This window comes from Lineus longissimus, chromosome 7 (genome assembly GCF_910592395.1).
Source record: "Lineus longissimus chromosome 7, tnLinLong1.2, whole genome shotgun sequence".
Lineage (NCBI taxonomy): Eukaryota > Metazoa > Nemertea > Pilidiophora > Heteronemertea > Lineidae > Lineus > Lineus longissimus.
This window is the reverse complement of record NC_088314.1, coordinates 4,862,866-4,887,167: the sequence shown is the minus strand read 5'-3', so window position 1 is coordinate 4,887,167 and position 24,302 is coordinate 4,862,866. Positions and strand designations below refer to the sequence as shown.

At 38.9% G+C, this 24,302-nt stretch overlaps 2 protein-coding genes across 5 annotated transcripts; one reads left to right on the top strand and one right to left on the bottom strand.

Moving 5' to 3' along the window:
• Positions 1–253: 253 nt before the first annotated feature.
• On the bottom strand, positions 254–6,823 carry LOC135491177 (leukotriene A-4 hydrolase-like). Its single transcript, XM_064776879.1, has 14 exons — positions 6,632–6,823; positions 6,243–6,382; positions 5,815–5,995; positions 5,303–5,460; positions 4,897–4,969; positions 4,464–4,604; positions 4,186–4,280; positions 3,727–3,838; positions 3,430–3,574; positions 3,001–3,104; positions 2,610–2,686; positions 2,141–2,291; positions 1,757–1,944; positions 254–1,553 (listed from the first exon to the last, which is right to left on the bottom strand). Exons 1-14 carry the CDS (start codon positions 6,803–6,805, stop codon positions 1,433–1,435), a joined length of 1,860 nt encoding a protein of 619 aa, XP_064632949.1. The 5' UTR covers positions 6,806–6,823; the 3' UTR covers positions 254–1,432.
• Positions 6,824–7,258: 435 nt separating this feature from the next.
• LOC135491021 (transient receptor potential cation channel subfamily V member 6-like) lies at positions 7,259–23,251 on the top strand. 4 transcript variants are annotated; one of them, XM_064776642.1, is made up of 18 exons: positions 7,259–7,347; positions 7,926–8,369; positions 9,082–9,096; positions 11,797–12,040; positions 12,638–12,799; positions 13,014–13,168; positions 15,396–15,539; positions 15,762–15,843; positions 16,258–16,373; positions 16,596–16,715; positions 17,020–17,127; positions 17,475–17,626; positions 19,029–19,138; positions 19,674–19,780; positions 20,184–20,210; positions 21,133–21,294; positions 21,453–21,671; positions 21,904–23,251. In XM_064776642.1, the coding sequence occupies exons 2-18, from the start codon at positions 8,052–8,054 to the stop codon at positions 22,864–22,866; spliced, it is 3,204 nt and encodes a 1,067-aa protein (XP_064632712.1). In that variant the 5' UTR covers positions 7,259–7,347; positions 7,926–8,051; the 3' UTR covers positions 22,867–23,251. The 4 variants fall into 4 exon arrangements, with proteins under 4 accessions (XP_064632712.1, XP_064632713.1, XP_064632714.1 ...); XM_064776643.1 differs by lacking the exon at positions 9,082–9,096; XM_064776644.1 differs by lacking the exon at positions 20,184–20,210.
• The last annotated feature ends 1,051 nt before the right edge of the window (positions 23,252–24,302 follow it).

Here is a 24,302-nt window from a genome sequence, read left to right as displayed (position 1 = left end):
TCATCATCATTATGGTGAACGTTGCAAATGTGCTTCCTTGGCACAGTAGGATTATGTCTTCCTTCGTATGCCAGGCTACTAATGCATGGAAAGCCAGTGATTTACTGAGGAAATCCCCAATTATTGACAAATAACCAGCCAATCTTACCCGCAAAGCTGGTCAATGAGACCATACATGTATACCTGACAGCATATGTTGACAAAAGAAAATGATATGTCCAAAAAACAAGAACAAAGGCTATATTTTTTCACAAATAGTTTATTTTTATTAATAATACTAATACTAACTAGTGGTTACCTGTGGTTCATCGGTCTAGGAATACACAATGTAAGCATCTGTTTGAGCAATATTCTAGCAATCATAAAACAGTAGAATTGGTGATCAGGCGTTGAGGCAAATATCATGATGAAATTTTATCATCCAAGAAGCTCAAATTCTGGAAACTTTTGAAGATGGGTAGCGACTGGTATGGAGTTGGACTTACGATAAGATCTCAAATACCAAAACGCAACAGTGAAGGGTTCTAATCTGCTTTTGGCCATTTTAATGCCACTCATTGTGATCTGGATTCTGCAAACGAAATCGCATTCCTTTTCTCTCAATTCTGCCGAAAGTGGCATCTGCACGTGCCATCCAATTCCGCATTTGGACAGATGTGGTTTAAACCAAAGCTATTACATTCTAACATAGCACATTTTTCTTCTACTCTAGGTAAAATACTCCGTCTTGAGTGTGATGCTCACTGCTAAGCGGTACAGCCTACAGAATTATCAGAATAACTGCTTGGTCTTCAAAAATGTTTATCACTATTACCAACTGAGAGTGTGATGCTCACTGCTAAGCGGTACAGCCTACAGAATTATCAGAATAACTGCTTGGTCTTTAAAAATGTTTATCACTATTACCAACTGAGAGTGTGATGCTCACTGCTAAGCGGTACAGCCTACAGAATTATCAGAATAACTGCTTGGTCTTCAAAAATGTTTATCACTATTACCAACTGAGAGTGTGATGCTCACTGCTAAGCGGTACAGCCTACAAAATTATCAGAATAACTGCTTGGTCTTCAAAAATGTTTATCACTATTACCAACTGAGAGTGTGATGCTCACTGCTAAGCGGTACAGCCTACAAAATTATCAGAATAACTGCTTGGTCTTCAAAAACGTTTATCACTATTACCAACTGAGTTCTTCATGATTCATATGTCAGTTCAGCTATGTGATGGAATAAGCACCTGTATCCAATGAAAATAAATCAAGTCTTCCCATTCATGACCCAGCCATGAATAAAATATGGAAGCCTTGGTAGGCATATTGGGAAATTCCGTTTGATGTCTTCTGCTCAAAGTCTTATAAACAGTAGGATGTTTTGGTGTCTAAATGTCGGTATTTCTTATCGCCAGGACGTTTTCTTGAAAATCCAATCGCAGTTATTCATTTACTTGCAAGTCTTTTGCCACCATCTCAGCACTGATATTGTGCATTTCATGACGATGAAGCATGAAGTTTCTGACGGCCATTTCTTTCGACCTGTCCCACGCATAGAGATCCCTGAAAAAGAACCACCAAAGACTTTTAAAGGGGTCAAAGGCACTTCTCTCAGTTCATTTGGCTGCTCAATTCAACCAGCCACAAAGGATTCCGGTGAGTCTATGGCAGCCCGTAGCCAGTAAATTGATTTTAATCACCACCGTGATGTGTGTGCCTGCTTTGAACACTTACGGATTCAGTCAATATAAACAACCAATATTTACCTATAGAGCGGCCTCACAAACTTCATCCTTCCTTGTTCAGTAACAAACTGCATTGCTGGAGCTATGGCATCGGCGTAATGAGCCCTCAGACCGAGACGCAACCATCTGAATTTGATTTCCGAGTTGTTCCTTTCATTTAGCTTATAAACCTCCTTCAATTTCACCATTTTTGACAGAGATAATGCGGGCTGGAAACGAACATGGACACTGTTAGATTGGCCAATTGGCATTTATGAATAAAGAAAACAATACTAAATGTACATGTAATAGGTTGCGGTTAATTCCAAGCTGGCCCACCAACCTGAATAAGCCAAGGCAACTGAAAGGTAAAGCAATTTCGGATTCTAACCCTACAAGTCACACAATAACAGATCCTAGCCTCACCTCGAGCAGCAGCAGCGAAAGGAACTCTGTAACTTGCTTTGAAGACATTCTAGTGATGTCCGATTGGATGAACTGATCCAAGGCGTTATCATCAGCATCGCTCCATCTCCGACAGAGGGCAGTACAGATGTCAGCCAATGATGTGTCAAAGCTGGACAAAAACGATCATAGGATAATCATAGATCGTGAACAACAGGACTGTTATCGGGTTCAATTCAGACACTTGCGTTATGACTTGATGATGCATCAACTACTTTGATGCCAACAGAGGTGCAGAATGGTATTGTATTGCTCTTACAAAATTCACTTTAACACACTATGTCAACTAAACGTAATTAAGCAGACAGAGGGGTTCTCAGATGCCAGCTGTCTGGAGGGGTGTACATAACAAGTATTTTCAGTGGACCCTCTAACATGATCTCAAACGACATGGCTTTGAGAGTGTTTGATGATATGTCTTGTGACTTACTTTGGTCTTTTTGGTGGCATCCCTGGTCTATGGAACCAAGCTTCCCAGTCCACATCATCAAACACACCGGCTTCAACCTAAAAAGGATTAAAACAGTATTCATGTAGTAGAGAGATCCTTACGAGTTGCATTTGGACATTACGACCGAAAGTGTGGTATCTCATCCACTGCATCTTGTGCTGTGGACTGGTATCCCCAAGCACCTGAAACTCTCTCAAAACACTGACGTTTTCAAAAGTTGGCTTAATAATGGCCCAACAAACTATGTTCTATTCGCCCCCTAGCTCTTTTGTCTATCTTTTCTCCCATCATTTCTGCCTTAAGAGTGAGCTGTGAGAGCATGAGGAATTATTACTGCCTATGGATACACACTGATCAAAACCAACCTCACCTTGTCCTGAAAGAATGAGAAGAGGAATTTCTTCCAATCTTCAGTGGTCAGGGCCTTATACTTGAATTGCTCAATGTAGGCTCGTAGGAACGCCTCAAAAGTTTCTGAAAATAGAGACATTCCAAACCTTACCAGGAGGGCTTTGTCAGGGTATAGCTTTTTGCAAGATCGTTCACTACTGCCTTTAAAACGACTGTACTACATAACAAGTGCATTTTTAGACTGTCAGACAAAAAATCGCTCAAAATAGTTTAAAGAGCATATATAATGTCTTAGCTGACCTCAGCTCCAACTCGACTGCTAGCTCCGAGATACAAGTATACGCAGCAAGCAACTGAGGATGACAGCAGAACATGTTTAGACAACAGGAATGACCCTTAGATCACAGTCTGGCAAAAGGAATGGACAAGAAGTTGTTTTTCTACCTACCAGCACCTCCGACTTTTTGTTCCAAATAAAAAAGGAGGGTCGATCCTTTTTCGTATGGCACACAAGAGAAGGCATCATCAGGGTCAACACCCTTCAAGTCAGGAACGAGATGGGTCAATGGACTATCATCACCTCGTCTGTCAACCTACAAGATTTTAAAGTACTGTAAACCGGGTAATGTTCGCGACTGTTCACATTTGTTCATTTGTAATTTCATCACCATCGCTCACCTTCTACATTTCACGATATATAAACCCCATTGCCAAGAGAGCACATAATTATAAGCAAACTACTTACTTCATCGATGAGGTCTTTCCATTTGTTTATGGCCGAGAAGTGACGGTGTTCTTCCCCATACAAGCGGCCAAGAATCTTCCTTTCAACAAAGACAGTGTGGCCTTCATTCAGCCTGAATACAACAGAATGATTGAACATCATCAAAAACATATTTGGTAAGGTATGTGGAACTTACTTCATATTGTTTATCATTCCAGCCCATAAGTGCAGAGAAATGACGATGACATTCTCCCTGCATTGTCCCAATAATCTTTCTATGAACCTGCTATGACCCTCATTCAACTTAGATGGAGATGTTTAAATGTAACTTCTTAGGTGGGTACGCTCAGTCTCAACGTGTAGTTCACACGATGGGTTTAATCCTCACCTCGGTCATTCATGAACGGATTGAATGAGTTGATTTTCATCTCATACAAAAATTCTAAAAAGTCCTTAAAGATTACAGCACTTTCAGCTCACCAAAAATGTTCCCAGTTTTTGTTCGTGACCAGGTTTCCAGTCCAACTGTGGCTAATCTCGTGTGCAACTACATCTGCAAGGGAACGATCACCGGCCTGGAATCAGAAATGATCACATTGTGATACCAAACTTTAATATCATTGTCTATGATATTCTTAAACAACAACAATCTTTTCAATACTGAACATGTAGTACTTTGAGATGGTAAAGTAGAAAGAATTTCAAGAGCTGATTCAGAAGTACCCTACAGAAATAATCTATAAATAGAGGTCACTCACCAAGAGTGTCGGAGTCACAAACGTCAGACATGGATTCTCCATTCCTCCATAGGGGAAAGACGGTGGAAGCACTAAGAGGTCATACCTCTGCCACACATATGGTCCAAGGAGGTCCTCAGCTGTTTGGAGCATAGTTTTGGTCTGAATTTAAGGGAGGTAAGAAATTTATATGAAAACTAACAGTCTTGTTTGTTGTTGCCCTATATAGCTATAAAAAATTTTGGGCCAAATCTTTAGGAAAGACATGTTAACAAACTTCGGCAATTAAAAAGATTTAAAATGGGCTTGAACGTACCTCATGTATGCCTTGATGAAACATGATAAAAACAGAAAGAATCAAAACAATCAGTCGTCAGATCTTTTGGAGATCTTAATGTATAATTTGTTTTTACATATTTCAGGGCAAAAGTTACTTTTTTCGCTGAGAAATTACCTCCTCAAATTCATAGGCAGCTTTATCTACAAACTCCTTTTCAGACCAAACTTTTGTTCTGGGGCCAATATCTCTGAAATAAGAATATTTTTCATGACAAAGATTGGCAAAGGTTATTGCAAAGACAAAATAACTAATACTTATGAAACTTGGGTCCAATTGCTGTTTGAAGGTGACACACAGCGAGAAAACTGTAAACCGTTTTTTTGTGATTTGGGAGGAAAACGTTAAAATAATAAATTAGTTTAGACACTTTACATCAAAGCAATTGAGAACTAGTATCAAACATTTTTAAGTCTTGGAAACATTTGAAAACCTAATTAAATGTTTAAGCAGCTTAGAAAAATAGTAAAGTGCAAAAATTCATTGAAAACTGAGAAAATATACTGTTACCATTCATTCTTACCTTGATTCCAAAGCACCAGCAACAATTGCTATAAGGTAACTGGGAATGGGTACAGGCTGGTTAAACTTGTGGATCTTCTGTGTACCATCTTCGCTCAATTCAAACGTGCCATCTTTCAAGGCACTCATCAAAACCTCTAGTTCAACTGGGGCTGTTATCTGAAGAATAGATAAACTAGTATTTTCAAAAGTGATGGATACAACAATGGTGTGATGATATAGAAATTTAAGACGAAATGGCAACAGATCATGCAAGTCATCAGTCCTTCAAAGAGAGACTCTAGACAGGAAAAGGTATGTCAGATTAAGTAAGTTACACGAAGGCGCCAATGAGGGTCTCCTATCTCACAGTAATTCAAAACTATTCTTGCTGTATGAGGAATATAAGTACTGGTTAATCAAACACAACACTTGCCCCAAACTGTGCATACTAGTCACCTGGAAACTACTAATCTGGCCGCCCTAGCTCTGGCCTATAGTTTCTCATTGGGTTAAATGGAAACACATTCTTACATTTGCCGTGTATGGGAATTTTACTGCTGGGGAATCCTGGCAAGGCACCAGGCTCCTTGCATGAATAGCCTGGCACTGGCTGAAGAGATAAGGCTGCCTTTTGCCTGCGGTCTGCTCTGGTGTCAGCCATTGAAGAGCAGTACAAGATGGTGATGTCTTGTAGTCGATTGTTATTGTTGTGCTGAAAAGAACATATCAATGAAATCATTCTGTGAAATATCAAAGCCCAAACTTAAATTTTACTTCTGAAACTTAAAATATTTTGAAGTTCACTATAAGTATTAGCAATGTGAAATCCATTCCACAATGAGTTATTTCTCATACCAAACATGTTATAATGCCCTGTAACTCATGTTATGGTCAATATGGACTTTAAAAATAGGAAGGAAGGTTTCACCTAAGAGTGTACTGATTATTAAGTCCCTCACCTTCTGTCCACGAGAGCAGGCAGCTGTATCTCTAGTTTCGAACCGAAAGAACTGTACGGTTCTTCAACAGAATACCTCAGATCTTGGCCGGACTCTTTCTCGTAGACCCTACTGATATTCAAATCCCTCGTGTCAAGAATCTGAAAAGACAAAAAAAACTCTTAAATCATCTCCGTTAAACAGCCAATGATACAAAATTAAGAAATGTTCTGACCCCCCCAAAGTAACTAACAGATAACTAAATGACTGTGAAAGTCACGTGACTGTGCCCTCCCCAAAGGGTTTTAATATTTATATATTATTTATATATATGTTATGTGTCATGAGATAACTGTAACTTAAGACCAAGGGCAACGGGTTTGTTTCACTTTCACTTTCAGTTCACTTACAACCGAGTTATCTGCATCACCTGCGTCCTGTGCTTTAACAATACTTATGTCAGCACTTCCTCCTAATGTTTTTGTTGCAAAATCTATTGCAAGATTCAAGTGAAGGCCAGATAGGGACCATATTTCAGGCCTAGAAAAAGAAGAAGGGTCTTCTGGGCTCAAAGCGACCGCCATGTTGGTACTTCCCTACAGTTCCGGTGTCCAATTTACTAGTTATTGTCTTGACTAATAGATGGCAGCATAAACATTTGACCTGCAACGTACCTGAAACGTATGGGGGTCTAATTTTAAGATGTTGGGTAGTTCCTCTCTCTTAGCTCAGATGGCAGCACCAGTATTAGGCTGGTAACGGAACGGTACTACAGGCAGTTGTAACGTTCAGATTTTTCTTACATTTGGCAATATTGTGAAACGCTACCATGAACATTGTTTTTTCATTTTCATCATTTATTTCAGAAAATAAAGCAAATAGCCAATAAAGAGGAAAACCAAATCTATTTGGGAAACTCTTCCAGTCCCGACACCAGGAAGCAACCAAGCCTGAAGACGAGGTTGGACGGCAGATATTGATATGTTGGCAAGGCAACGCCTCTATTGCTCTTTCCATATTCTTGTGATAGCATGGTGATTCTTTTTTGGCGGGTCATAACAATAAGAAATCCTTAAATACTGCAGAGACTATACTAATACTAATTCTTTCTTATTCATGGGACAAGGTAATAAAGCAATTATGTAAGAAGTTTATTATAAGCAGATAAACTTCCAAGTATGCGCCTGTCGAACTAATGTAGTGGACTGTATATGTATTATATTCGCGTTCATTAAACAATTCCGGTATAGTCTACATGCTTAGAGGAATAAGGTACCGTAAATATAGGCTACTAGCATTTTGATGAATAAGGTAGGATCTCTCGTATTCTTACATGTGTGTTGCTTATTTGATATAGGACTGCCTTTAAATTCCATCTCGCTCTGCTCACACCATTGAATTCAGAATTTTTTTGTAAATTGTCTTCTTATCTTCCTTGAATCTGAATCTATATCTCTTGCCTTTTTTAAATATTGGCCTATATCAGAACACTTTACCCAAATTTTTCTGGTGTAGATTGTCTCTGGGTAGGCCTAAGGGCCTCTTCATTTGGCTGACTTGAGAGCAAAGTAAATCAAGCAACCAATTACCCGAGTAGTCATTTCAGTATTAGTTATATCTTTTACTTTGCAGCATTTATGTCCAGTATATTTCATCATGAATGTATCTCACCTGGTATAGTTGCATTATTTTATTTATTTTCAGAATTTCTTCCTTAAATAATTCAATGGATATCAAAATCATGTTGATAAGGACTACAATGATTGTACTTCCTAGAGTGACATACATACATTGTGACAATTCTTTAGTTTTCTAGTCAGTTTTTAAAACATGGGAACTATGTTGTGTAAATGTACCTCACCTGGTTGCCTTTGCTCCTGTCGTCTGCCGTGGACGAAAGATATTGTCAACAATGATACAGCATGGAAGCAACAAAACAAGGAGGCAGCGGAGAATCCCATGTACCAGTACATGGATTTAAACCGTGGGGGAAAACTGGTCGAAGCATATACGGATCACGGACCTGATACGGCCAAGCAGATGATTCGGGAGGAAATTGTACACTTCTTGTACAATCGAGGAAAAGGAGAACATCTGACTAAGGCAAAGTGGGTGCGATGGCGATCAAGACTTAGAGCTAGAATGGAGGTGAGGTGTTATTCTCACTCTTTTCACCTTAAGTTTTTACATTTCATGAATAATTGAAATAAATGTTGACTCTCTATCTCAGCTTGGGCCTCTTGTTTATAGCCATTTTGTCATATACTTTTGATTTGAGATAAAAGTTCTACCGATGTCACAGCTGAGCACCAGACCCTTGGTCTCTTGTTTATAGCCATTTAGTCATATACATGTACTTTTGATTTGAGATAAAAGTTCCATCGATATCACAGCTGAGCACCAGACCCTTGGGCCTCTTGTTTATAGCCATTTTGTCATATACTTTTGATTTGAGATAAAAGTTCCACCGATATCACAGCTGAGCACCAGACCCTTGGGCCTCTTGTTTATAGCCATTTTGTCATATACTTTTGATTTGAGATAAAAGTTCCACCGATATCACAGCTGAGCACCAGACCCTTGGGCCTCTTGTTTATAGCCATTTTGCCATTATACTTTTGATTTGAGATAAAAGTTCCACCGGTATCTCAGCTGAGCACCAGGCCCTTGGGCCTGTTGTTTAAATCCATTTCATCAACTCTCCTTTGGATAAACCCTCAGCTATGCGACTGCATTTGTAATTCTAAATGGAAGTTAGGTTGTGAATACATTTGGTGCCATCATTTTTAACCAAAGAAATTTGTTTAAATCATGCTTTAGATTTGATAAGTTTCATCTTTTTCACATTGCTGCTAAATAGAGAGGATATATGCAGGTATGAATCTTTTTGAAATGACACAGTCTATTCAGTAAATGTTGTAAACCTGTAAGTTCATAAATTTGAGAGTAAGAAAATAGTTTTTGATCCGAATGTCTGTATTTCATACCCAACACAGACTAATGGCTTTCATGTATGACCTTGGGCAAGTCACTTACTTGAACTGCCTCGTTCTTCAAATCAGACAAAACAAGATATTCCTTGTACCTTCCCAATACATGCAATCCCAATATGACCTGATCTGGCCAAAATGAAAAACAATGTGCATTTTACCTTCACTGGGGCTTGGCTTACTTATTCAGATGAAGTCTCAACATATCTTTTAGCATGTCAAATGTCTATTTGGTGAGCAATGTAAGTATCATCCAGTTGTTTATGTTATGTAGGCTTATCCAATACCGGAATCATTTTTCCATCATCAAATTGGACAATAATTAACAAGTACATGTATTTTTATCTTTAACAACATATTCTACTTATGCTCTCCTCAGCAGAAATGGGACAAATGGTCCAAAAATGATCCAGCCGTTTCAGTGTCCACAAATTGTCACACACATTAGAGTAGTTATTGGTGTTTGACAACTGCTTGGTCAACAGTTAGAGAGCTTTGTCAACACTCGGAGAATTGATCCAACAACTCAAGTGCATTTTGCAACCCAAATGATTTAGCCTTCAGCAAAGGCATCGTACTTGGTACCAGGCCCATTGTACTTGCATTATGTAAAGACAATTGTAAATATAGCGATGAAAGTCAACCTTGTACATTGTATCTTGATATTCACATTCATGAAATGACATTGGTAGGGTTGTAACTGTGGCATGATGTATGATACTGCCAGGGGCCGGTGTGCACACTCGGCTTGTTGAATATGCACTTGATATGCAGTGTGAAATTGAAAGAGGTCAAATTGAATACCTGGGTGACATATTATGTGTTGTCCTTTGATGCACTCATGATATAACATTTATGCCAATCTAGCTGAACAGTAGGAAAGAAATAATACTAATAGCAGGTTTTGGGATTAGGTCCCCTGGTGGTCAGGTGATGTAAACCATCAGAATCTTTTTTATTTAAAACATTTTTTAAAGTCCTCTGCCTCAGACAGTCTAGCAAATAATCTGATTGTTGATTTTCTTCTTCAAATGTCCTTTTCAGAAAAAAATCTCAACATAACTGAAAAAAAGACTCAACAACCAAATATTTCATGCTGTAGTAATGCCAACACAGGCACCTACCATAGTTGCCATGGCAGGTGGTTATGGCAACTATTTATCAAGAGAAATTGTCTGACACTGCCAATATCCGGAAGTCGCGTAAGGCTCTTGTATTTACTGACAAGCTAAGTTCGAAATTTATTTAAACACGGCAATAGTTTTATTAAGTTCTTTTGCACTATAACTATGAGTGAAAAAGGAAAAATGTCATATTGGATTTCGAAGCTCAGGCAAATTTTTGAGCACCTAATTAACCCTATCAAACACTTAAGGGGGATGCTTGAAGGAGTACGCCGTTAATATTTAATTGTGGGTCAGGAAAGTAGAAATGCAGTTATGAACAATGCCCTACAGTATCTTCAAAGACATTACACAGTTATTCCTTGTCACAATGTGACAAACCTTATGATCTATAGTAACGATGAAGGTATATATATGTATCAAAGATATCATATAATCCGAGGTCACCATTACCATACATATTATGTACTAGTTCTCAGGCAAGCTTAGTGACAGACTGGGAATAAGGTATGCGATTTGTAATCAAAGGTTGAGATATAACTGATAAATCATGTTAATCGAAAGCCTTGATGGTTTGAGGCAATTATGACTTGATGCTCATGACAACTGGAATGTTCTCCATTTTTTTAAGGTCAGTGTATATATGGGCCATGGACTGGCAAACTTTTCCAAAAACAGTAGAAATTATTCAGCTTTGAAATACTACCGATAAGAGTGTTTATGTTGAAGAAACCACCTGTTGATTCTGGTAGTCATGAAACCCCAAAGTGGTTTCGAAGCGCAAATTGACATGCGTGAGGGACATAGATGAAGAACTGTGTTTTAAAATGTGTTGGGATTTTCTTTCAAGTAGGCCCTTTAATAAGCAATTATTTGCTCTTGGACATGGACGTGGACCATTAAATTGGTGCTAATCTTTATGACACTAAATTAGGGCCAAAAAAAGTCCATATGGATTTAATTTTTAAGCAAACTTTGCGTTGAAGATTTCGTCAACACGTACATAAGATTGAATTCAAGAAGAAACTCATATATTTGTTATTTCAACCTCTGTTGATAAGCTGTATTTCCGCCCTTTATACTTTATACCAATATTGAAGTTTGTTAGGCCTAACCTATTTTTTCAAGACCCTTTCCTGCATTGTGCAAATCAAATACCTTAAGTTGTTTGTTAAATCCGCAATAGCCATTGCCCAAGTGACTTACTTACTTGCAATTATACCTAATACCTGCAATGTCTGTGCTTGGGAAACGGCATGGGGTCCTAATTAAGACAATATTCCAAAGAGACCACATAGAATGAAATAACAAGCATTATTTGACATGACCATCAGCAATTCTCTTTGGACCTTATCTGTTACTGCTGGTGAAGAAATCCTTCTTTCCATTTCTCAAAATTTGCACAAACCTTTCGTCATTCATAAACCTGTCTTTTCTCATTCTTGAATGGTCCTTTTTCAGGGCAATTCCGAGGTTGATCCACGCTCAGATGAACAGGTCCTCGCAGAGTACAAAGATGACAAATTCAACAAATTCGAGGATCATGAAGCATGCTGGGATATCAACAAACGGGGTGGTGTTGGAGAGACGGTGTGCCATTTGTGTTTTCTTATGGACAGTCCAGCACATTTGGAAATTGCCAAGTTATTGCTCAGTTTTTATCCAAAACTTACTTTGGACATATACGAAGGGGACGAGTATTATGGTAGGTGTTTTGATGTTGAGCAGGTTGTAGTTCTAATATCATTCAAATCCTACTGCAGTCTCCAAGACCGTGGGCATTTCTTACTGTTTTCACAAATGCTCCCAGTGATTTCTATTGAGACTGAATGAGCTTGCTGTATATCAATCTCGAGTTCTCTCTAAATGCTTCTATATTGAGAAATCTCCTAATCAATTATACATCACTGAGCACAAATAAAGACCTTTATCAATCTGGGGTAAGTGAAAAGTGACCGATAGAAATCATTCAGGTTTGATTTTCATTGGTACCATGGAGACAAGATGCCAGACGTCATGGATTGCCTGCCAAACTCAAACAATATGCCTCCTTTTAGTTCAAGTGCATTCAAGCTGGCAATATTCACAAAGCCAATTTCTCAAGAATTGAGTCCTCTGAGATTGCCACTTACATAGGTACCAATGTGAGAGAAGTCGCGGGTTGGCTGCCAACTGAAACAGGCAATGTTCACAAATCATTTTACAGAGTCAATAAACTGTTTTTCCCAAAAATATTGCTCTAGCCACATTTCAGTCAGAAGGCCAAAAGTTTGAAAAGCGTTTGTCATTATAACCTTTACAGGTGAATCGAGCCTCCATATAGCTATAGTGACGGGAAACGTAGAGGGGGTTAAACTACTTGTATTGAATGGTGCTAAAGTAAACCAGAGGGCTACAGGACGATTTTTCTTGCCAGAGGATCAGAAGGCATTATTAAGCAATACAGCATCGACTGATTATGAAGGTAGGTAATTGTTTTGTGAAGAAATTTTCCCAGAAGAAACATATTATGATCAAGTATTATTGAGCAAGACACATAACTCTGCAGTTGCCTGAAGCCAGGAGTAATAAATGAATATCTGCCTGAATGGCTCAAGTGTTCGAGCAGTTCCTTGAGTTCCCCAGCCACATTTTGGGAGGCCAGAGTGTAGTTTTATTTCTCAATTTGCTATTTTCAGGCTATGCATACTTTGGGGAGTACCCTCTGGCATTTGCTGCTTCCAGTGGCCGGGAGGAGATCTTTAACTATCTCATTGACAATGGTGCGGATCCAAATCTTCAGGATACTTTCGGAAATACGGTGCTACATATGGTTGTCATACACAATCAGGTGGTAAGTTATGTCTCTTTTGCCAGACATGATGCTATCATTCACAATGATGTTGGAAATAGCCCGGCCATATCTATCTAATTCGGATGCATGAGAATTTGTGTTATCTTTCCTTCTGAATATATTTATTGAATGATTCAATGTTGAAATGAGCAAATAACATACCGGAAGATGTCTTTTTGATTGGGAAACTGACACAAACCTGATAAGGTTGACTGCGTCTTGGCAAGGATGTACTTAGGAGTGTGATATTCTAAGATTGGCTGTTAATGTGTAATTAATGAAGTTAGGTTGGAGTCTCATTAAGTCAAATTACTCCAGTTCTACCTGTCTATTCAAGAAGGGAGTACATACACTGAAGAGACAATTGGTTGGCGACACCAAGATGGTTTCAATTCCAGAGTAAATAATCAACTGGGCTTTAATTGGTGAAACAAGAGTATTTCAGTTTGTACTCTTATCGAAAACTTTCTAACGACACTGCACTCTTTTTACTCATGGCCCACAGGTCCTTGTCAGAATATGACATTCTGATATTGGCTTAAGTCCACCGTGTAGTCCACTGCAATCTAATCACCTCATGGTAGCTTGTCAAATATGATATATCGTCATGATGATGGAAACCGTCATGGAAGCAAATAAAAGGAAATTACAGGGTGTGCGTGGGTATTTACTTTGAAAATATCACTGTTATTTGCAATCAGCGGGAAGTATTTGCCTCATTAGTTTGGCAATCTTGGAGAAAAAATTATAGCAGTCCGGCAGTCGAGATGACAACTTGTATTGCCGTGTTGCCGTGAATCAGGTGATTGCAGTCTTGCAGTTAATGTAGCTGCAGTCTTGCAGTCAATGTTGTTGCAGTATTGCAGTCAAGATAATTGCAGTATTGCAGTCAGGGTGAGAACAGGCTTGCTTGAGTCTATGGTGAATGTAGTCTTGTAGTCAATGTAATGGCAGTCTTGCAGTCAATGAGACTCTTTTTCTCAAATTTGGAAGTGTGTCCAGCAGATTTTAGACATCAATGTGCCAAAGAGAAATCTGAACCAATTTGAGAACATTGTTTAAATAGCATTGCATCTGTCTGACATAATAGTGTTTTCTGCATAAGTATTGCCCAGTAACCGTTGGGTTAATCGAAACCACAGTGTGACTTTATGTCCAAACGTATAAGAAAGAAGTCGTGACACTCATGAAGCGTGATCAATGATTTCGCCATCGCGGTTTGGCCAATTTACCCATTTCGCCTCAAGCTTACCATGGCGACGGCAGTCTGAATGGCCCAGTGATATGGTGTACAAATATTGCCCTTAGAAAACACACGAAAGATGCATTACCGGTGCCGTGCAGCAATATCTGCAAGGTGAAAAGTTAATGATGTGGTCATTGAACGAGTTGTGCAAGGCGGCAATAAAATCGGCACTTACATATTCATCCTTCCATCATGTACAGTTCAGTAAACTTCCTAATGTAACATGCTGAAATTAGTGACCCCAAAGGACTGCATGTACATTGTTTAACCCTTGGAAGGACTCGGAGAAAATATTGTGATAATATCTATTTGGTGTCTAGACATCATTCTAAAAAGATGTTTAATTGATGAAATTGACATTCTTTGTTCATCATGGTCATGTTATGACAAGGATTATTTAACCCAATCCCCTGACCCTTTTAAGTGAGAAACTTGAGTAGCGACCCTGACTCCTCAGAGTCCCAGACCAACACCAGTAACTAACCCCATTCAGTGGGGACCGGCAGAGATTTGGGAAGGGGGTTGCATTCAAATGTTTAAAGAGAATGTACTTTTCCTGAGGGTCACATCCTGGAAAACAGATAGACTTTAAAGTTTACAATCTGTGCTCGAAAGGTAAAAAGCGCTTAAATGCACATTTTATTGGACCTTGTGAAAAGCACGGATGCAATAATCTAAAAATCCATATTTCATCCTTTATCTTTTATTTCTAAAGCTTCTGTGTATCAGTTCAATGTTGATTTGAAATAACCGACTTGGACCACCTGCTGTCAATAAAGATTGAGTAGACATGGACCATTGATCAGTGAGCAAAATAATACAATCACTTTGTTACAGAACATTGATAGTGTTAACCACAATCAATGTAGTTTATCATTGTCATAGATTTTCATTAAAACTTTAACCCATTCACGAACCTTTGAAAGCATTTCAGGTGTTAATTTGTCCATTGGCTCAATGTTCTGTATTGGTTTCTTTCAGAATATGTACAGACATGCAGTGCGACACCCTATCAAGACTGCCAACACGTATATCAAGAACGCAGCAGGTCTGACACCCCTCACCCTCGCCAGTAAACTAGGCAGACAGAAGATCTTCCAAGAAATAATAGAACTTAGTAGTATTGTAAGTAAATCCAGCCCCCCCCCCCGGTCATTCATAAATGGTGGCTGTAAATTTGTGTTTTCTTTGAGACCTCCCTTATACAATCGTTCAGTTCATGTCAAGGAATTCATCAGAGCCCATCTCTGTATTAGGATTAGAAAGGTCCAGTTGGGTTATGTATGTTTTACCTCGACCACCCCCATGACCTTCACCCCCATGACCTTCAGACTGCTTCTTTTTCAGGAAATCTGGCGATATAGCAACATAACTTGCTCAACGTACCCTTTAACTGCTCTAGACACTATAGGACCAGATGGCAGCACAAGTAAGTGGCCCCAAGTTTTAGAGGATGTAAAGTAGGAGCGGCTTCCTGTAACTGAAAGGAAGAACTAATGCCAGAGGTCATCAGTGAGAGGCCATCAGAGGTTGTTTAGGGGGGGCCACAGGGGCCAATGACAACGTGAATCTGAGTTTATGTCTATAGTGAGCGGGCCGGGTTGCCAAATCTAAACTCGTTGACTTAGTTCATAAGGGAGTCAGGTTATTACGTGCAGTCAATTTGTTGAATTGACATATCTCCATATAACTTCTTAACAAGAAATTCAAAGATCAAGACTTATATGATTTCGTATCCTTATATTACCGGAGGAAATACCAAAGATGAGAGATTGATCAGTGCAGTCTCTGCACTACACCTTCATGACTCCTGCATTCTAAAAGATATCCTAACATCTTGCAGATTGGAAATCCGCCCTAATGTTCATCATTGAAGGAAAAACAGATGAACATTTACAAATGTTGGACGGTGGTGTTATTAGTCAACTCCTTGATGACAAATGGAAATATTTTGCGAGGGTAAGACATTGACAACATTGACATTGATATTTCAATATATGTGCTGATTTCTCCTGACTGATCTATCAGTAAATGATTTCCAAATTTTTGTTAAGTTGGTGGTTACGGGTATGATATTTAGTTGCCCAATTATGGTGTGATCCATATAATCCAGTGATTTTCGAAAATTTGGTTATTCATTTCAAATGATTCCATTTAGCAACTTAACATCTTATATTGCAGAGGCGCTTCTTTGAACAGCTGATCTTCCACATTATCTACCTGATCATACTCAGTACAGCCGTTTACCTCCGCCCTCGCGGATCCAACCAGCTACTTGGAGCGGCAAATACTGAACATATTGTAAGTACTGTGAGATTTAATTTTGCAGCCTTTTCAGTCTGATCTGATCTGTGAAATCAACAAGTGCAACATGTAACTATATACGCATTTTGCAGCGCGGCTCCCAAAGTATAGCAAAAAGACACATGCAAAATGTAAAATTCTGCAGTAAAAGGTAGAGAATCACAAAAAAAGACATCTTCCAAAACTTCTGCCTACAGTAAGTGATTGTACTTCTCATATGCCCCCTTGGTCCTGTTTAGTGGAACTTATTGTAACATTTGAGAGGTTCAAGTTTTGATCCTTTTGATCTATTTTATTTCAGATCCGGTGGATGATGGAAATATTTGTCGTTGTCACGTGTGCTGTCAAATTTCTACTTCAAATCAGTGAGATAAAATCTCAGGGTATAGCAGGCTTTGCAAAGAACTTGGTAAGTATCCCAACATTCATCCTTTCAGTTTTCATGATTTTGAAAGGTCTTGTTGTGATCTGAGCGAGATAGCTCAGATCATACAATAAAGGAGCCTGAGGTTTCAAGGAAGTGTTATTTTGGACACAATCCTTAAATGAGAAAGCTGCTGCCAGTTCGCAACTCATGACAATTGAACCAAATGTCCGTGCAGCAAGTTTAAAATTAGCTCTCACATGTGGTGGGTCATGGCACTGCTTAAAGCTGACTCAACTTAGAGGCGAGGTCCAAACAGCTGGCTTCAATATTTGACCGCCATGGGATGCATGTTGAATCTAGTCTCAGACATGTTTCTCTTCTCTCTCCAGAAAAGTGCTCCAGCCAAAACAATCTTCATTTTCTCTTGTCTCCTCATCTTGGCATGCGTACCCCTACGGTTCTTTGGACTAGTCTGGCACGAAGAGGTCCTGCTGACCATCACCTTACCCGGATCATGGATATTCTTCCTCTACTTTGCAAGGTAAGAAATATGTGGGGTCTACCCTTTCTGTTGTGTTCAGGCGCTGATGGAGGATTCAGAGAAAAAGATGCCGGCGGCGGCGGCGCCAGACACTGATACTGACCTCAATCAAAGTGCTCTGTGTAAGAAGCAAAATTGATTAGATTAAACAACTAATTTGAGACCAAAATCATTGTCCCAAATGAAAAAGGGTGTCCAAATAACAGAGTGTCACTTTTTTTACGTTAAACTCTCATACTGTCTTATGCTTGCAGAGCTGTTCATATCCTTGGTCCATTTGTTGTCATGTTTTATCTCATGGCCAAAAGAGATCTATTGATGTTCCTCATTGTCTTTGGTGTCTTCTTTATTCAATTTACCTGCGGTAGGAATCAAGCACGAATGATTGTGATGTAGTTGTCCACTAACTTCCTCACCATTTTGCGCACGTGGGTTGAGGTTTGACACAAACAAATGAGTGCCTAATGTTTGGAATATTTTAACATCAACAGTGCCTTCTTCTAAAGTAATCAAGGGATTTGTTTTGCAATAGGGTCCCTTGTCAATTTTTTAATGATGTCGTGTGTAATGACTGCCCCCCCCCCCCCCCCCCCGCCCCAGCCATTCTATCCTGGTGATAGGTTGAATGCGTGACTGTCGACACAATTTTGTCACCCATAGATTTGTTTATCCCTTTGATTGACACTATCTCGCTCAATATCAATTTCAGGGGATCGACCTATGTTGGTACATTTGTGGTAATCTTCTACGAAATGCTCATGAATGACCTTGTTAAGTTTCTATTGATCACCTTGGTATTCGTTACAAGCTTTACCTTTGGTATGAAAACAAATCTGACGTCTGCTCGCAAAATCTGACGTCTGGTCATCTTATTTGATGTCTGCTAAGTTTGGATAAGATTTTGCTTTCTATTCCTAGATTACTGGAATTGATGAAGGAATTATTGCATCTGCTAAAGGTCATCAGTTAACATGATCGATTTTCAGTTAAGAAAACCAATTCAATAGAGCAAAGTTGGGGTCATCTCCTCAACGTCAATATTTAATTTGCAGCCAGATGACATTGATCATCATACATAATACAAAAGATACTATTGTCTCCTTTCATTAGGTTTTGTGTGTTTATGGTTTTTGCATGACCAAGGCATTGCCAATTCCCTTCATGAGCCCCAGTCAAACTTTGGTGGTGGGTGTCGTACTGAACAGGTTTATAGTCTATTTCAGGAGAAACTGGCACTCAGGTTTAATCCAATATTTGAAGAAAATGTTATATTTTTGCATGAAGTGCCATTTTTTTGTGAAATACAGTGTAGGAAGTCTAGGTAGAGCATTAGATACTAACCCAAACCAATTATCTTAAACACCTTTCCCTTACTAACATCTAACCCACCCTTTTCTTCTAGGGGTATCCGACTGTATGGACCCTTTGTTACCATGATTTATAAGATGTTACGTGGGGATTTGGTACGCTTTGCCATCATATACTTAGTAATACTCATTTGTTTTGCACAAGGTGAGTAATGAGATGACTATCATATATGGTCGGGAGGGTGGACGGCGGTTTCAATTCAGGACTTTGTTGATTGTTAAAAAGTCATGAATCATTGTTCCGTGATAGTGCTTGTGTAATAGTTTAGTCATTAGTTATTATAAAGTATGGTAACACACAGCCCGCTGAACTAACCATTGGTGTTACTGACTAACAACTGATGTCATTGTCTAATACTTTTTTTCATGGCCAAACTTTTAACTCCTTTCTATACTGTAGTGTCATCATCTGTAGGGCTTTTTACACAGGAATTCTATAAACGATAACTGCCCGCTCCGCATCATCTCAAAACAAGGCAACAGCCTTAAAAAATTTGGGTCTGTTTGTGTAAATAAATACTGAATACGAATTTCAACAATGCCATTGAGCAGACAGATATACAGATACTATTCTTTCAGAGTTTAAGCAAATTTGCATGCATAATAACTCAGCACTACGGCTTTGTGTATTTGTATTTTCCTTAGCCCCCCTTTAACCTTTGCCATTGCTCTTGTTTTAGGTTTCTTCTTCCTGTTTAAAGACATTGATAATGAAAGTATCACAACGTTTAAGACAATCCTCGATACGTTGATGACGCTCTTCCAGATGACATTAGGGGAGTTCAAGGTAGGTCATACCTGCACGTAAATTGACTTCATCCAACAGACATAATTGACTCAAACTTTCGATAATTCACTCACTGACCGCAGGACTCAGCGATCCTTTTCTGATGTACGACAAACTGTGAACTGACTGTCATAATTGAAAAGCATGATATACGAATGCCTTTTTTGCAAGGCCAAGGGAACTAAATAACCGCCCTATTATTTGATCAACCTCATTTTCATCCCCATCTTTTGGGTATGTAAATGGCAACATAGATAAACTTCTTCAAGTTTTAGAGACCTGAGATTACAGCTTCTATTTCACTTTGATATATGTTTGATAGTAGCACACAATTCATTAAAGAACCAAAAAACTGCATTGAAATTTATTTGAGTAAATATGGTTTTAATTTCTTTGACTTTAGATGTCAAAAGGAGACATGGGTATCAAGGTGAACGTCTACCTCAGTTTGGCTATTGCAACTTGTTTATGTTTTGCTGCCTTGGTTACCAGTTCTGTTGCCTTGATTGCCACCTAGTTGCCTTGGTTAGCACCTCTGTTACCTTGGTTACCGGTTGATCTGTTTTCTGTTTGAGCAGAGTACACAACTGCTTTGTTCCAGCATCTCTAAACTTTGCATAGCACATTTGTTTTACATTTCCTTTCTTTGTCTTCAACAAACATAAATTCCTATTCCCCGAGTTCTCGAAACTCCTTTGATCATTCGAGGGGACTTGAACATAGATACTTGAAAAAAACATCAGGGATACCGATATCATCCTAAAACAACATGAATTGGGGAGTTATAAATACAATTGGGGGAAATGCCTGCTGGTGGAATCCTTGCCAGATTATACCTTATTCTTTTGGTGTTCTGTGACTTTGTCTTATTACGTTAAAACCATATTTACTCTGACATGTTCTCACAACGAACCTTGTGTAAATAACTTGACCTCTGGATGCAAATTGAAATGTTTCCTGCTTTGAATACATATCACATATCATATATGCATTGTACGCTACTATTCAGACTAAATATGGTTGATTTTGTAGTAATTTGTTAGTAATTTGGTTTGCACAACGATTCAGATATTTTGATTTGAGTGACATTCCATGATCTGATTGAATAAAGCGCTGTGGCACAACGACGCCTTGTATATATATTACTATCACCAAGTATAGATTAATATATACTTGCAATCAAGTATATAGCCAGAGTACCCAACATTTTGTTGATTTTTCATTTCTGGTAGATGCTAATGCCGGCGTAATTTCAAACAACAGGGCAAAATGATGCTGATTACCAAAGAATGTTAAGGGAAAGAGTCCACGTAATGAACAACTTCTTACTAATGGTTTTGCTTCTTCCACAGTATGAAGAGTTTGGCTACACACGGTATGCTACCTTGACCAAGATCGTCTTCTTTTTCTTCATGGTGTTAGTGCCAATTCTCCTGCTGAACATGTTGATAGCCATGATGGGCAACACGTATCAACAAGTCATTGACAGGTCAGAGAAAGAGTGGAAGAGACAGGTAGGTGAAAACATACAGACAGTCTCTCTCTTCTTCATGGTGTCAACACAATTCTCCTCAGCTCCAGAGACATTGCCAACAATCTTATCCGCTTCGAGACCTCAGTGAAAAGGAGCAGATGGATTCCATTGAATCATCTCTAAATATCTCCATTTCAGAAAGCACAGATCATTGTAAATCTTGAAAGAAGCTACTCCCGGAAACAACTCAAGCAATTATTATTCGAGTACTCAGTGAAACTCGGAAAGCCACCAAAAGATTTCCGTGGAGATTATGCTGTTGGCCAAGAGGACCAGGAACACAGAGGGTTAATGGTCATAAAGACATCCAACAAGACGAAGGCAAAACAACGAAAGGGAGCAATAATTAATTGGAAGGTAAATAATATGTTATGTCAAAGAATTCAGTTCAAATATTCATATAAGCTAAACTAAAGCCGCTCCGGTTGTCATTTTCAGGTTTAATGGGGATTTCTTGTGGGAACAAGTAGAACTGCAATATTTGAGTGTTTCCATTCCTCTTCTTATGTTCAAGTAAGTTCTATTAAATATGCTCATTCAAATTTTGTTGCCTGCTTTTGCTAACCGATGCATTGCATTGTACTTTCAGCTTGCTCTAGTGGAAGTGAAGAGGCTACTTCGTGAACATAAGAAGAAAGGTCACAAGACGCCATTCGAGTTTCCCGGTAGTGATAGAAATTTGGAATTGTCCACAGCTATGGACAGTGACGGGAAAGAGTTCTTGACGACACCTAGAATTCATTATATTAATTCAAGACGGGCGTCGACCGGGTCATCCCTTAACGGGATGCCAAGTGCTGGTCTCGCATCAGCGGTAGAACAGTTGGCATGGGAAAGAGATCTCGACCTTTCAACTGCAGGCTTGACTCCTGTGCCAAATTTGAAAGAAATAGAGAGTAGTAAACTTGGCAGTGATATCAAATTTACTGATGTCGATAGCAATATAAGTGTGTTTAAGTCAGAGAGTTACCAAGGGAGCTGGATTGGTGATTTTGAGAAAGAGTTTCATGAGGATACGATAAAGACGTTCAAAGCTCCAGATAAGGTGCAAGACGATGACGTGATCAACGATCCGTTATTCAAGGACATTCTTGAATCAAAACCACAAAAACATGGCTTCGTAAACATTGACTCTGCAGTTACAACTGATATTGACTGTCTTGATGACGAGGCGGACGCTCAGGCACGTCCTGACTTGTCTGTCCCGGTTATTCGAGTTGCCCGTCCATCCATTGATGGGACACCCGGTGGGCATAGTCTTGATAGTTCCACAAGTGCAGACAGTCGCCGAGAACTTGTACAGGAGGAAAAGAAAAAGAAACGGGGACATAAGAAGAGTAAAAAATCTCTTGAGCATAGAAGGCATCATTCTCCAGCCTGGTCTAAGAGGTCAAGGGTTGAAAACTTTGATGCTCAAGACTCAAGGCCAGAACCATCTAAGCATGTTAAGTCGGAGGTGGATTCTAGGCCATCCTCAGCCTTCCCTGCCAAGCCCATGGGGTCAATGTCTTCTTTATTAATGGCTTGGGATGATGACAATGATGGTTTGTGAATCAATGGCTTTTATAGATGTGACTGCAGAGTATAAGGAGTCAAATAGACTTAGAAATCTTAAGTCAGACCATTATCATTACATTTTTCCATATTTGTCAAGATTTGTGGTGCAACATAAACTAATTGTACCTTCCGTCCATTATTGGTTTAATCAGTCACAACCTTTCTTGTCAACTCCTTTCCGTGCAGGTGTAATCCAGAATTCCATATAGAAATTACTCCAAGTTTCCATTACTATAGAATTACTCCCTGTGTTAAATAGAAATTTACTCCAAGTTCAAACAACTTGAAGCTAATCTTACAAGATTTTGATAAATTGTTAGGAATGTGTACAATAGCATGTATATACATGATTTATTTATATGTTCTTTAGTCCGCATTGATTGTTGGTTCTTAAAATGTTATAAGTATGTAAATAGAAATAAAATCATATTTTGAAATATCATCTTGTTACACTATTTTGAAATGACCAAACATCAACCATCACTTCTGTACTGAACTGAAGGGTGAAGCCTGATTCTACGAGATGGTTTTCTGCTTAAATAACCATCATCCCATTTGACCTTGCACTGCAACAATTTGATTTGGTAACATTAGGATGCCTAAACGTGATAAAAGCAAGAACTGAGAAAAAAAGTCAATATTATTAACACAAATACCAAAGAATACTCCAGAATAATTATGCCTGGTGGAGTATAATTGTGTAAATGTCATGTCGACAACAAATGAACCTAAACAATCATCTCTCACTGATGATTATGGATAACAACCTGGTGTCCAGGCTAACCCTCCCTTGGATCCGGAGACAAACTTTATGCAGTGCTGTCAAATCTCAGGAGCCTACACAACTTGTGTTACAATCTGTCAAGAGCCAGCATATACCTGGAGATATTAGAGGCAACAGGATGGCTCCTAACCAAGTTTACAGTATGTCTTTAAACCATGGTGTCCCTTGGTATGGTGACAAAGGACATGTCCCTGGATTATCATGTCCACAGTCTTTGTCTTTTGGGTATGAATCCAGTCAAATTAGAGATGGGTGTCAGTAGGCTGTGCTCTCAAATGGAAGAGAATTCCATGCACTTCTTGGATGTGATTGTCCTTGTATCATCTTCATAGTGGTTGTCTCTCTTGATTCCTACATGAAATAGACTGTCTCACTTTTACAACGTTTTTAAATGTCTGATTCCACTCCATGTAAAGCTGATTTTACAGGCTTTGTATAGATATTACGTCTGTATATTTCACTGCTGGTTGAAACCACACTTTGGGAACCTGCATGTAAACCATTCCCACTCCAGTGAGCAACTGATTTTCAAATCTAAGGTCCGATTATCTGGTGTATTTTGTCAACAATTATCCAACAGCACTCACTTCAGCATTGATATCAAAATTGCGTGGGATTCAGATGAACAAGTTTGAAGCAAATTTTCC